The sequence below is a fragment of the Apus apus genome, chromosome 20 (assembly GCF_020740795.1).
Source record: "Apus apus isolate bApuApu2 chromosome 20, bApuApu2.pri.cur, whole genome shotgun sequence".
NCBI classification, from domain to species: Eukaryota; Metazoa; Chordata; class Aves; order Apodiformes; family Apodidae; genus Apus; species Apus apus.
The window spans coordinates 356925-370706 of NC_067301.1; the positions used below are offsets into that span (position 1 = coordinate 356925).

Here is a 13782-nt window from a genome sequence, read left to right on the forward strand (position 1 = left end):
GTTGATAGATTTTACTTTTTGTTTTGTAAAAGTGCCAGGCATGGGAGGAGCAGGCAGACAGCACGTCCTGGGAGGACAGCGCACTGGAGAGGAGAGGGAAAAAAAGAGTTTCTAGGTAAGTGGAGTAATTTTTAAGCAAAACTTCATTTCTAAGAACTAAAAATAAATGGGGGGCCAGCAAGGTGGGAACAGCAGCACCAGCTGGAAAGAGAAGGAGGAGCAGCAACACAAGGCAATGCTCGTTTCAACCCCAGCTGGGCCAGGAGTGAAACGAGCCCTGAGTAGACAGCAGGATTTCTGGCAGGAAAACTTCCAGTTCTCACATTCCACTGGGAAGGTCGTGATGGGCTTTTACTGCTGTGTTATTTCCCTCTGAATCAATAGAAAACAATCCTACAGTCAAACACATCACATTGCAAAACTTGGAGAATCAGCACATGGGATGCTGCAGGACCAGGCCTGTTATTTAATTCCAGAAATGGCACCATTAATGATTTATCAGACTCCGGCTTTTTGGTGCTGGACATCTCCATCCCACTCCGAACTTAACCAGCTACAGAAAACAGAGAAAGCTTTATCCTGATAAACTTTTCTTCCCCCTGTAAACCATACCAAAACTGGCAGAAGAACCACGTTGTTTTACATTCTGTCAGTAAATTAAAGGAAACAAAAAGGCATGATAGAAATTACTGGAGAGTGAGAGACTTAAGGTACATTTTTAATTAAAACAAAGACCAAAGCTGCGATGCAGTGTCATAAAACAGATAATTTTACAGCTGGATGGTCTCCCTCTGATGTACTTGAAAACCATTTTTAAGTGACATAAAGTTTAACATACCGGTACATCTGCCTACCCACCAGATTCTACACAGAATTTAAAATTTAATTATATTCAAGTATTGCTACAGCACGCATAGCAAGAATGCAAAGCAAGTGTAACTACAGGAGAGCCTTCGCCAGATTTTTGTAAATCTGTATTTCTCAGGAAGAAGACTAGGAAGAAAAGGAAAATCTTACCCCTGTGCTCTCAGCCTTTGTATTTATTGCTCAACCACCAACTCCTCCATGTCTGGACTGAGAAAGTCAGTTGGTATACACACTATATTTGCCATAAATATCACACCATCCCCATCTGGAGAGCGAAGCATACACACCCTCTGGACACAACACCCCCCCCCCAACGGATCCTGGGTGTCCCCATCTCTGCTGACCATGGATGGAGCATGAGGAGAGCCCCAGCACCTGGCCCCAGCCCAGCGCTCCCACTCCACTGCCAGATTTCCTGCAGCGAAAAACTTTGTCAATAAATAACCTAAACAAATAGTTTGTTTTTAATCAGCTGATATCTGCAGGTGACTAAGATGCAACAAGCAGTCTCAGGGACTCTTTCTGTATGTTGTTTTTGATGCAGATAATGTATTGGAAAAAATGAGGGAATATCATTAAAGGTTAATTATGAGCAACTTAAAGGTTATTTTTGCATATCTCACCTCCTGGACAAAAGATGCTTATTCATTACCATACTGGAATATAAATTAAGTTGCAAAGCCTTTAAAACATGACAAAGACTTCAATTTTGCTGCTGTTTAAAGCAGCATGAACAAATACCATTTTCCCACCCCTTCTGCAGCGTTATGTAGGAAAGGGCATGTCCAAAGTGGTCCCGCAACAGCAATTAAAACCTCTAACCTCAATACCCTTCGACTAGAAACAAAGTGCATGAAAACAGTGGATGCGCTAGGGGGGTCTGGTTCCAGCTACCAGGACTCCCAGCCCAAAAATCTCTCCCTTTTACCTTTTTCGTGCTCTGACCAGGACAAAGGCAGCTCCTCTCCTTCAGCTTGCAGCCCATCCAACCCAGATTCCATGGCTGATATGGGGGGGTCTCATTCATGCCAAGCAGCCTCTGACACCCGAAGCAACCTCCCACCCCAAAACATTTGATCTAGAAACAGTCAGAGCTTGCCCCAACACTGAATGCCAGCTGTGTCCAAAAGCAAACATTGTGTGTTTTCCTGGGCTGTATCAATATGAAAAGCTCACCAAGCCTCACTGAAAGCAAACAGCAGTTTGCTGAAGAACATAATCACTTTATTATTAAGTATTTGCCTTTTCTGACAATTCCATGTTTTCTAGGGTTCTTTACCCCTCCAAGGGTCAACACTGCAGGACTGTGCCTTGATGCTGCCTGAGGAAGAGCAGGAGCCTTCACACCCAGCACCACCAACCCCACAAAGCTGGGCAGCAGAGACAGGAGATGTTGTCTATCTGCATGGACCAGTGATGGAGCAAGCATCTTTGAAACCACACCCAGCTGATGTATGACAAAGTTGGACCCTGCTGGTTGCAGAGAGATCAGCAACTGGAAGAGCCAACTTTCAGCATCCATGCAAGGTGAACCCCATCCATAATGGATACATGGACATCTCGCCTTGGTTGTCCAAACTGGCCAGTGCTGTCTGCCACAGCAACGAGGCTCTCCTTAACTACCAGTTAAATATGAAGGGAAGCCAGCTCTCCAGGAGCACCAGCTTCCACCATCTGCTCAGGCAGGATCAGCCATGGAAAGGGTTTCCATGAAATACTTGAAGACTGTCAACTGATCTGGGCCAGGGCATCCTGACAGCTCCCAGCAATTCTTCCATGAGGTCACATTAAAACGAAAGGGGTGAGCTGTTCAAGGAATTAATTATTGGTGTCTCAACAGCCCTGGACGAGAGCAGCTAGAAAATCTGTACGAATCAATGCCTCTTAAAACCATCTCTGTTTATCCTCTTCTGGGAGAGAAAAAAAAAAAAAGAGTAGGAAATCCTGGGAGCAGCGAGAATAAAGTGTTGAGAGTGAAAGCTTTGAAGTGTAAGGAGAGATGTGCTACATTTAGCAGGGATTATGTCAAGCAGCATGACAAGGCAGAAAAGAGCTGACTGCACACACATTGCCTTGGATGGCGAAAAAAACAGGTCATACACGACCCCAAATATGTCAACAGTTCCCAGCATACAAGCAGAAAGCCCCACATCCCAGCATTCCACCTGGGTGAGGACGATGGTCCTGGGTGCTGTGGAGGGTATGAGCTACATGAGAGAGCAACAACCTTTAAAACGTGCCTTGAAGCTCTAAGCAAGGTTTCAAGAGTATTTCTATTTGCAACAAGCAAAAGGGGAGATGGACAGAACTTTTGCCATCGATCACTAGCTCCAGGCAGTCACCTTTTCATGACCTCCAGCTCACATGAGCTTCTCCTCAAGACAGAGCCTCCAGGTCATTTCACAAGTGCCAGGACATCCCACCAGCTGCACCCTCCCAGGACAGCTGGATGGCTCCCACATGAAGCACACTGGGGAGCTGCTGTGCACGGGAATGACCTCACACAGTAAATTAATTCCAAAGCACAATTGTTTTCAATCTTCATTTAAACCCAACCTTAGTTAATCTCACTTTAATGACATAGGAAATGGAAATTCCCTTAATAAAATAAGTTATGAATATTTATTACCCTATTTTTACCTGAAAATTGAATAATTCAATTAATTTTACTATTAATTATTTAATACAAAATTAATACACTGCAAGATCCTAACTTATCTGTAAGAAGCCCTTGATAAAGATATCCAAGGTATGTTTGTTGAGCCAGGAACACCAGACAGGTAAGGAGCAGGGTGTGCTCCGGGGCTGCAGGAGGGGGAACAGGGAGGCCCTGCCCTTGCCCCCCATCCCGAGGCACCAGGCGGTGCCGACCCCCCCACCCCCCAGCAGCAGGGGCAGGCAGAGAGCGGGGCCCCCACACACAGCGATGCTCTCCAGGGGAACGGGCACGTTTCTCCTCACATTTACTCCCCCCCCCCGGCAGTTTTGTAGAAACAATAATTGTATCAGCCTGCCCCACCACGCTCCCCCAAAATCTCACTGCAGAGCAGCATCCCCCACTCCAGTCTCGGCTCAAGCCAGAACACGAGCCCACACTTAACACCACAATTTCTCAGGAAATTTCAAAACGCTAGGGCCAGCAAAAAAATGGCTAAAAAAGAGGAAAACAATGGTTGCGAGTGCGTTTGCAACCAGGAAAGGCAATTTCTACCCAGCCTATATAATCTGCATCCTCCGTTTTAGCAACCAGCACAAGTTGAGGTGAAAAACAAAACAGTCCTCTCCAAGACACGTTGTCTGTGACAGAAGAACTCCGGGTGACCGGTGGTTTCTGCTTTTTGCTGCCCTGGCACTTTCCTGGGACCTGAGCTGGGGTCAGGAGGGGGGAGCATCACCCGCCCCACTCGCTGGCAGCAGAGCCCAGCCTTTCCCTGCTGCTGCTGTTAGGAACTGGGCCCCCACACGTCTGGGATTTATTAGGTTGGGATTTATCCATAGGAAATCCTGCCCAGCCTATTGCCCCTTCCTGTGCCACCACAAGCAACATTTGTTTTCCTGAAGCCAGGAGAAGGGAATTAAAATGCTAAAAATAACCCAGTAGGTAGCAGAAGCAAAACTGAATTACCCCAAATGGATCCTGACAGTGTATGTAAATCACTGTTGATTTGTAGGAGCAGGCTGCCACCCAACTTCTTTTAGTTGCAGAAAAATTAATCACTGCCAAGTCTTGCTGCTTAAAAATGGCATTTGGGCTCTTTCTGGGCTGAAAAACCCATGTCTGGGAATTTCCCCTGCCGCTTTGTGCATTAGTACCAGTGAGGGCTTATCACGGCGCCAGCTTCCCAAAACATTTCCTGAGAAACATTTATCTTCTGGGCTTTGTGAGGAAGGAAACAAGAGTTTGGTACCTGCCACCCATCCAGAACGCTCCAGCTTTGCTGTGCATGCAGCAGGAACATCCAAGCAATGCCAGGAGGGACAGGGAGCTGCTCTCCCATGGGATTGGATAACTACAGCCCCTCAACATCATCATGATCCCCGAAAAGAAACCCAGCTCATACTCAATAACCAAGAGCTGAACACCCAGTCCAGCATTAAGGTGTTTTTTCAGGACATGAGGCCTCACTGGGTTTGGGTGTTGGGCATAAACACATCTGACTGGCATTCCCAGCTGGAAAACTGACCTTGCAGCTCCTGGGCCCAGCCAAGTCTTCTCATCTGCCTGAGCCTCACTTGTGAGACACAGGTGAAGCTACACTGGATCACTCTAGCGTATTTTCAAAATACTCTAAAAATTATAATTAGAGAGGGCACTTAGAAACAGATAAGCAAAATATCTCCATCTAGCAGAACGATTCTGGACTAAGTCAGTTTTGTCATTGACATTCCAATGTAAATAACAATTAAGTTCTACTTGATACACAAATGTCAAGTAATTTTTTTTGTCATCATGATTTGCATTTAAACTTGGAAATGTCAGAGACATCAGCCCTGCTGCATTAGCAGAATGCTTCCCCAGCTCGCCCTGCTGACTGGAACCCCTGTCGTGGATTATCTGGCACATTATCAAGTAACCAAACACCATTTGAAGGAAACATCAAGGTCAGAGCCTTGCGAGGTGTACTTGTTAATTTATGTTGATAAACTGAAGCACTCAAAAGACTGTTGTAATAGTATTCCAGTATATTCATATCAGCATATTTTATCCACCAGAGTCATTCAACAAGAAGTTTAGTTTTAAAAAAAGCAGTTTTAGAGACTTCTACAGCTTTCCCATAGTGGCTCTAATGCCACCACAACTATCGCAAGGAAACCCGATCACCAACATCCACCATGGGCTCTGACAGCCGCCACCCGTCTGGCAGCCGTTCCTCAAATCACACTATACATCATGTTATTAAGAAATTCCATAAGTGTCAGCGGTGCAATTCATTTTTATTCATTTTCTGAGTTGAAATTAGCAGCACCCACAGCAGCAAAGAAAGAACGGGGAGTGTTCCAGTTCAGCGCCGGATCAATGTCATTAATTCTGTAATACCGAGAGCCCAGATCGTATGAGCTCAGCATTTAACTCTTCTAATTAATTTTTATATTAAAAAAAAAAAGAAAGAAAACTAACTCAACAATTTAAGAAGGTCCTTGAACAGCCATCACAACTTTCCTTCTCCTGGGACATTATTTCTTTCAAGTGTAAACACACAGAAGGAAGGTACTTTAATATTGATCAGAAAATTATTTTCATGCATTGCCTTTAGCAAGCCCAACTCTTAAAATAATAAGACACTGCTACACTAACATTTATAATCTCCTATCTTTAACGATGCCATGTATACCCAGGCCAGTTAATGTTTTCTGACCACTTAATAGGCTTATCTGGCAAAGGTTCAGCAAGAAATTATTTTGCATTTATTCTGAAACTTGGATTATAAGGTCAGAAAAAGCCCTCTCCACTATTCTCGTGTTACCTGCTGCCATGCAGCCAAGGGAGCGAAACAAACATTTCCACACTCACCAAGGAGACACTCTGCTGCCATCAGTGGTCAAGGTCCATTCTAAGGGCCCTTCAGATACCACAGCAGCTCTGGGTCTCAGACCCACTGAAGGAAGCCATTAAGTTTCAAACCTCTCCCTTTCCAGGTACAGACACATTTTAATACAAGCAAATGCATTACGTAAAGATGCCACTAAAACTACCAAAGCAACTGGAAAAAAATCATCCTAAAATGACATTGCCTCGGTTTCCCCACACTTGGTGGGCAGCAGGTCCTCTGCTGCAATGCCTGCCCCCTCCCTCCAGCCTCTCCTCAGTGGGAGCTCTGAAACTCCCAGGGAATTAATCTGTGCTCTTCATCAGGGTCAATGTCAGTCCTTGCACCTCACTATAATTTTTGCCCCTGCTAATTACAAAGGCAGGCGATGCCAAACAGCACCACGCAGCTCAGGATGCTTCTAGCTCCGAGATACAACAGAATGCTTTCCTCTCACCATGGTCCTAGCAGGCTTCCTCCAATAAACCTGCCCTTTGCATTAGAAAGAGGTGGATTGGGAAAAAAGAAAAAAGCCTACAACATTAGAAAGTGAAAGTAGTTTGTGTTAGTAAGACATAGGGAAGCTTTGCAAGCCTGAACACAGCAGCAATGGCAGGAAAACATCCACAGGCAAACCTTCCCATGGCGGTTCCCAGGGGAGCAGAGGAGTTAAACATTTATGGCAGTGCGAAGAAGATACGACATTTACTGAATAATAAACTGCAAATATGTCTGTTAATTCAGCTTTTTGGGATCTCCTCACCATCAGATGTTTAACCCCAGCAAGGAAAACAGCAAAATGCAAGCAATCCCTGCACATCAAACAGGCCGTGCTGAGGGGAAGGCTTGGTGCTTCTGGAGTGACTTGAGGCTGGAGGCTGCAGGGAGCTCTGCCAGGATCAACAGCCCACGGCCTCGCCCAAAGGCTTTCAGACCTGTTCATATAAGGGACACAATTAAATCCTGAACGATTGGGTTAAAACTTTCACCTGTCAAGACTGCAGCTGTTCCATTTTTAATCAATCTGATTTCATTCAATAAAATGCTCATTAAGTCAATTAATGAGAGTTTGGTGTCACAAGCCATCAAGCATGACTGGGAGCTTTCACTCTGGGGCCAGGGCATTGATCAGCCAGTCAAGTCATCAGCACGAACGAGTCAATGTGCCTTTTCACAGGCTGAAGTATGAGCAACGTTACCTGGTTTTAGGGGAAGTTGTTAGCCATTCTTCATGCTTTTCAAACGTTATTAAATAAGCTGCAATTTCCTGAAAGACAAACGCAGAAAGAAAAAAGTTATTTGCATGGCTGTGTTGGGGGAAAGTTTTACAACAGAGAAGTTTCATAATAGAGACAAGGAGCTGCCGGCCCGGTGTTAGCTCTGCAGCTTCAGTCAGGTTTGGACCAAACGTCTGCTCAACCTTTGCATTCACACCAAAACCAGACTTGAACAGAGAGGAGATGCAGAGAAGGAAAGGCATTAACATTTTCCAGCACACACAAGATGCTGGCAATTTTGGTGACTGTGGCATCACCGAGAGCCCAGCGTTACGTCAGGAGGCAGAGGGGAAGGCAGCGACAGCACGGACACGGGAAGCTAAATTAAATATTTATAAATAGAACAGCATCACTGCGGAGAGAATTACTAAATTATTAATCGTTGCCATAAAAAGCCAGCGGGTGACATCAACATAAGTCATCGCTCCCACTTGCAGGAATGATACGGGCGATTACTTCCAGATCAGAACCGATTTGTTCACACGAAATTATCGGCGCCAGCGAGATCATTCATGGCAGTGCTTGAACACAGGCCTGAGCAGCACGGGGTCCCTGGCAGCCCCCGCGCAGACAGGCTGGGCACCCTGGGATGGGGGACCAGGCACCATCCCTGACCACAACAGCTGCTGTCACCACACCTAGAGATGGCCAAGGGCGCCTGGGCTGCAGCCCACAGGCTGCTAAAAAACATCCTTTTTTTCCTTGCCCATGAAGATATTCTCAGAAATATATAGGTTTTCTGATGGCCTTCTTAAAAAATTGCCTCCCAGCTGGGACCAGAGCCTCCCTTCTTAGAGAGCTACAATAGCAAAAGCTACACAAAGTTCAGTGAAGCTGCTTCAAATCAGACCACAAATCCATGTGTGGTTTAATCCCCAGAGCTGCTTCAGCAGAAGCATCTCCAGGATGTGCCATCACGAAGGTACTGCACACACAAGAAACGGGTCTTTTGACCAGGAGATTATTTTCTTTTTTTCTTTTTTTTTTTTAAATAGTTCTATATAAGGGTTGTAGCTATATAGTACCAACACTAAAATAATCCACAATGCTCTCCAACCAGCTGGCCCAAGCATCTGCTAGAGCCACAAAATGCAGTTATATTACTCCCAAACGAGACGTAAAAATATCTTGTTTCCAATACTCTTGGTTTTAAGACTCATACTTAATGTCCTCCGGGTATTGCAGTGGTGCCAGATCTCTGTGTTATGTACTTTATTAGAGTTGTGTGAATGTCATATTAATGACTCCTAACCAACATGTTTACACTGCAAATAAATTCTCCCAGAATCCACTGCTGCACCCCTCGTTTCCCAAGCCCAACTCTGCATTTTTTAACAATCACCATAGCAGAGAGGATGGGAGCAGCACTGCTTCTGCATCAACCAGGACAGGGAGCAGCAACATGAAGCTCCGAAAATGCTTATTCCTAATTTCTAGCCAAGTGCCATGTAGAATCCAGTGTCACGACAGCCCAGTGCAGCCCTCCAGCAGGACACCCATCGCTGGCACAGCACCTGCACTCCTGAGCTGCCCAGCAGACACGCCAGACCTCACACCTACAGGACCCACAGCTGGATCTGACTGGGTGTTTCCTATTAGTATAGGATTTTGCTTATTCCTACTGAAAATCAACTTGCCATAAGGAGAATAAAGCCATTTCTAAGTTGTGTGGCTGAATAAACCCCCTGCTATAGTGCAGGAAACCCAAGGGCTTCAGGCAAACAAAGGTCAGTCTCCCCCAAGGCTTGTTCTCATTACTCCTCCCAGCCAGTCCATACCCTCCCTGCTTCACATCTCCATCCCAAACTGGCACCAGTGGAGGAGGAGCCATAGCAACCAGATGTTCCTGTTTGGAGGCAGAACATGGGTTTCCACATGGCCAGCCTGGGTCCACTCAGTTTGGGCAGATCAAAGGACAAGCTGCAGGTTGATGTCACTGGTGACCCACGGACACACACGTGTGTTCCTGGGCTGTTCAGGCAGCTCCTGCCCCGGCAGCAGTGGTACAGAAAGACACGGCTCCCACCAGACTCCAAGCTGGATCTTTAGGCAACTCAAAACACGTAATTCAATTCTTCTAACAGGATAAAAGAAGGATCCACATCAACTAGGATAGGAGCTCCCCCAGGCTTTCTGCTAAATGATATATTAGAGCCTGATTTCCCTCCTCCAGAGGAAATACCTTGGATAACAAGGAAAATCAAGCTCACAGTAGTGCTATAAATTAACATGTACAGAGACAGCAAATCCTCCACGCTGCCTCCCGTGCCCCAAGTCCTCAGAATTACAAGGACTGGCATGCAAATGGAGCAACCTGCCCCCCCCCAAAAAAAGACCAACCCAAAAAAACCTTCCTGCATCATCTGCCATTCCTGCCTGTCACCCACCATGGCCTCCCCAGGACATCCCAGCATCACCAGGCACCACCCTCAGCTCTTCAGGCTGGTCCACGCAGCCACCACCAGCATCCGAGCAAGGTTTGGGGTCAGGAGAGCTTCTGCCACCAGGGCAGACTGTCCCCACAGCCACCAACCCCTGCAGGGCAGGGGAGGGGCAAGTAAAAATCCCTCTTCATGTTCTGACACCCATGTGCCAGCTTCTGTCAGCATGTAAGCACCAAGGCTCTGGGAGAATGACCTCGTCTGCCACCTCCAGCTGGAGCAGGACTGTGAGAAGCAGATGACTCAGTGACGCTCACAGTCAAAACACATGGAGCCAGGCAAGAAGGTGACTTTCCAGAAAGAGGCACATCCCAGGAGCAGTCAGCACTCTGAAAACCCAGGAGTCAGAACCCAACTGAGCAGTCCAAGTTCAGACACTCTCCTCCTAAACACCATGTCCCACAACCTTGTCACGATAAAATAATTCCTACAGGGTCTTTGCTATACAGAAATCAGAAAAACACATCTGAAGGTCTGACCACTTTCTTCCAGGTCTAACACTGGTGTTTTATCAACAGTTTACAAGAGTTGCTTTTTAAATCATGTGCCTATCTGTGCTCTGGGGCACATGTGGGGCTGCGGGTGCTCATCAGCTGCTCAGGCCATGTACCCTTTGTCACACCAACACTGTTTTCCCTTTTGAAAAAAGGAAGAAGAAATAGATTTATCACTAGAAGACACAAAGTCATTAAATAATTAAAAACAAAAGTATAGGCACAATAAAAGCCCTCTGATAAAAAAGCCCTGCATTTTAATGTGCGTTAATTCCCCTAATGATTCACTCTGTATGTCTTACAGGGTCAAATCAATGTCTTCACCAAAAAATTCAATTACATCCCATTCATCGTATCTTTGGAGCGAGGCTATTGTTTGCTTTTGTCTCCTATCATACCCTTTCTGGGCTGCTTCTTCCCTGAGATTACAAACAAAAGGCAGTGTGGCACCAGCAAGGTCAGAGCAGACAGAGCCAGGCTTTGAAACCCCAGCTCTCCATCCTCCACTTCGCTGTTTAATTATAACATGAGGAAAGGAAATAAAAGGATATGTGCCATGAACGCCCACCTCATCACTGCTGGCGAGTGCCCCGGAGGCACTGGTCAGGATAAGTGGCACAGGGTGGACCCCAAAGCACCCTTGGGCAAGGCAAAGCCACCCAAGAGCCCCTCTGGGTGAGGGCACCACACGAAGCCCAGCAGCCCTTGGCTGGGATGTCCCACCCAGCCCCAGATCCAAGCCCAACTTTGTTCACGTTACAGCAGCAACTGACCAAGGGTGGATCACGGGAAGCTGCACAGACCTGTTCTGCTCTGGCCGTGCCTGCTGATTTCACAGCATGTCCCACCTAAGTGAGAGCCTGCAGGGCTGAGCTCTGCTTTCACAGCTTGTAAGTCACCAGTGAGGGGAAAACAGCTTAATTTGATCAGCTAATGGAAGGACCCTGTAAAGCAATTAGATCATTTAATAGTAAAATCACACGAGTTATGTTTTATCCTAAACTTGGTGCCATAATTCAGTCCTTTAATTCATACTTTTGTTGCTCAGGCTGAAAGCCTTTCCTATGAACGAACACTGACTTCTATTCTGCATTCCCCCGTTTGCGCAGATAATCAGCTGGAAGGCACCAAAGAGCCCCCAGCCGCGGAGCCCCCCGCTCCCTCCCGGGGCTGTCCCGGAGCCCCCGCTCCCTGCTACGTGACCGTGGCTCCTCAAAGCTTCAATATTTAACGGCGGCACAAACGGAGCCGCAGCGGCCGGAGCTGCCCCGGGCGCCCCGCGGGGCCGGCGCGGCCCCGGCGAGTGTCCCCGTAGGGCTGCGGGGACCCCCGCCCGGGCCACGGGGCGAGCCCCCCAGCTACCACAGGCACGGGAGAGCGGCGGGCTCTGCTCCGAGCTGAAGGGCACGCAGTGGAACGGACATTGTTGGAGGGAAAGAGTCAAAAAGCCCCGAAATGCACAGCTAACCCCCCCGGCAGAGGGGCAGCCCCTCAACCCGACCCCATCTCTGCGTCCTGGCATCAGCAACTCCCGCTGGCCTCTCAGAAAAGGAATCTGGAGCCAAAACAGGATTCCCCATAGCAGGCAGCTTGGGCTACCTATTTTATCTCGCAGTAATAAATTATTATTTTTTTAAAAAAAGTTTGAATTCCAAGTTATTACTTTGTATGAATTATACACTCGCAAATTAACAAGGCTGAAATATATTCATGTTTTAAGAGAAAGCAGGAGAGCTTGTACACATCTCTGGATTTATACCACAGAGCTAATAAAGTTGCGATCTCTTAAGCAAGCATATCTATTCTCTTAGGAAATCTGTGTCCTCGCTGCTATAAAGACAAATTCCAGCCCATAGCTCTCTTATCGTCCTTCCACTCTGAAATGAAAATACAAATTCATGTTGATTATGTAGCATCTTCTCAGCTGGGATCAAGCCATTTTCATTTTCTAGCCATCCTTACTCTCAAAGCCATTAATATGCTGAATATTACAACTACAGACTGATCTGAAAGCCACACAGAGCAAGTCCTCACTACCTTCTTTAGCATCACTGGCACAAAAATTGCAGTAACATTTCACTTGTCCAGTTGTTGAGCCTTAAATAGCAACACAGGGTCGGGAGGGAGTCGCTGGGTGAGCTGGGGAGAAACAGAAGCAGCAAGAGAAAAGCAAACAAAGCTTTGGAGTCATCAGCAGAGGAACTCCAGCCAGGCTGACCTCGAGTTGACAAAACCCTGTCAACAACAGCAAACTTTTAAACCAGAACGTTTTCTTTCCCTTTGCAGTAGCACTTTCCTCAAGCAAACACGTTGGTCTGCATGCTCTGAGGCTAAGAGGGGGAATAAACCCCAAGGTCACTGGTTTTGTGACAGCCAGCACCGGTGACACAAGCTGAAGCTGCAGGGACAGAGGGTTCCTGTCCTGCATTTTGCCAAGAGCAGCCAGAGCAGGCTGTCAGCACCGGCACTTTGGCAGGACTCGTTCTAATTGTCCCCAAAAACCCAGGGGGAGCAGCAGGGCTACGTCACCTCCTCCGGTGTCTGGTGCGAGGTACCTGAAAACAAGCTCTCCAGTTACTACACTGCTGCTTCCACTGCAATGGAATTAAAGACAAAAATAAATTAAAACTCCATTTAAAATGTATTTTTCTAATTGAGTAAGGGTACACCAACTAACGTTCAATCTAATTAGATGGAAGCCGGGTTTTATTACCAATATCTGCAGCTGGCTAATTGAATCATTTCTAGTCCTGGTTGTGCCGAGGGGCTCCCAGTCCTGGGAGGGGGAGGTGGGACCGGGGGGCTGCTGTGGAAAAACCTCCACTACGCCTGTCCCCTGCCGGGAAACCGGCATCGGTCCCCGATTCCTCAGCACCCTCGTAGCAGGGGGAAGATCCACTTTGTAACGAGGTCCCTGCCTCGTCGGGACTCAAACTGCATCTCCTCAGAGGCGACACAAATTCCTCCTCCACAAAGACAAGGGCGCTGCTGGGAAACGCGGCTCAGGCATCCCTGAGGCTCCTCCCTCCCAGCACCCTCTGCCCGGAGCGATGCGCTCGCCCTGGGGGTGCCCTTCGCCATCAGCACCCACGCAAGGATGCTCTGCCTCGCCCTGTGCTGGGCTTAAAGCCCATTTTCTGGCAGACACACAAACCTCAAGTCTCCAGGACGTGGC

General features: G+C 47.2%; 1 protein-coding gene across 7 annotated transcripts in view; it reads right to left on the bottom strand.

Moving 5' to 3' along the window:
* CAMTA1 (calmodulin binding transcription activator 1) overlaps nucleotides 1-13782 on the bottom strand; it is a 256449-nt gene that overhangs the window by 183777 nt on the left and 58890 nt on the right. For all 7 annotated transcript variants that reach the window (XM_051637665.1, XM_051637659.1, XM_051637661.1 and 4 more), the window contains one exon: nucleotides 7595-7662. In XM_051637665.1, the coding sequence (XP_051493625.1) occupies nucleotides 7595-7662 (68 nt within the window). The remainder of the gene's footprint in view (nucleotides 1-7594; nucleotides 7663-13782) is intronic.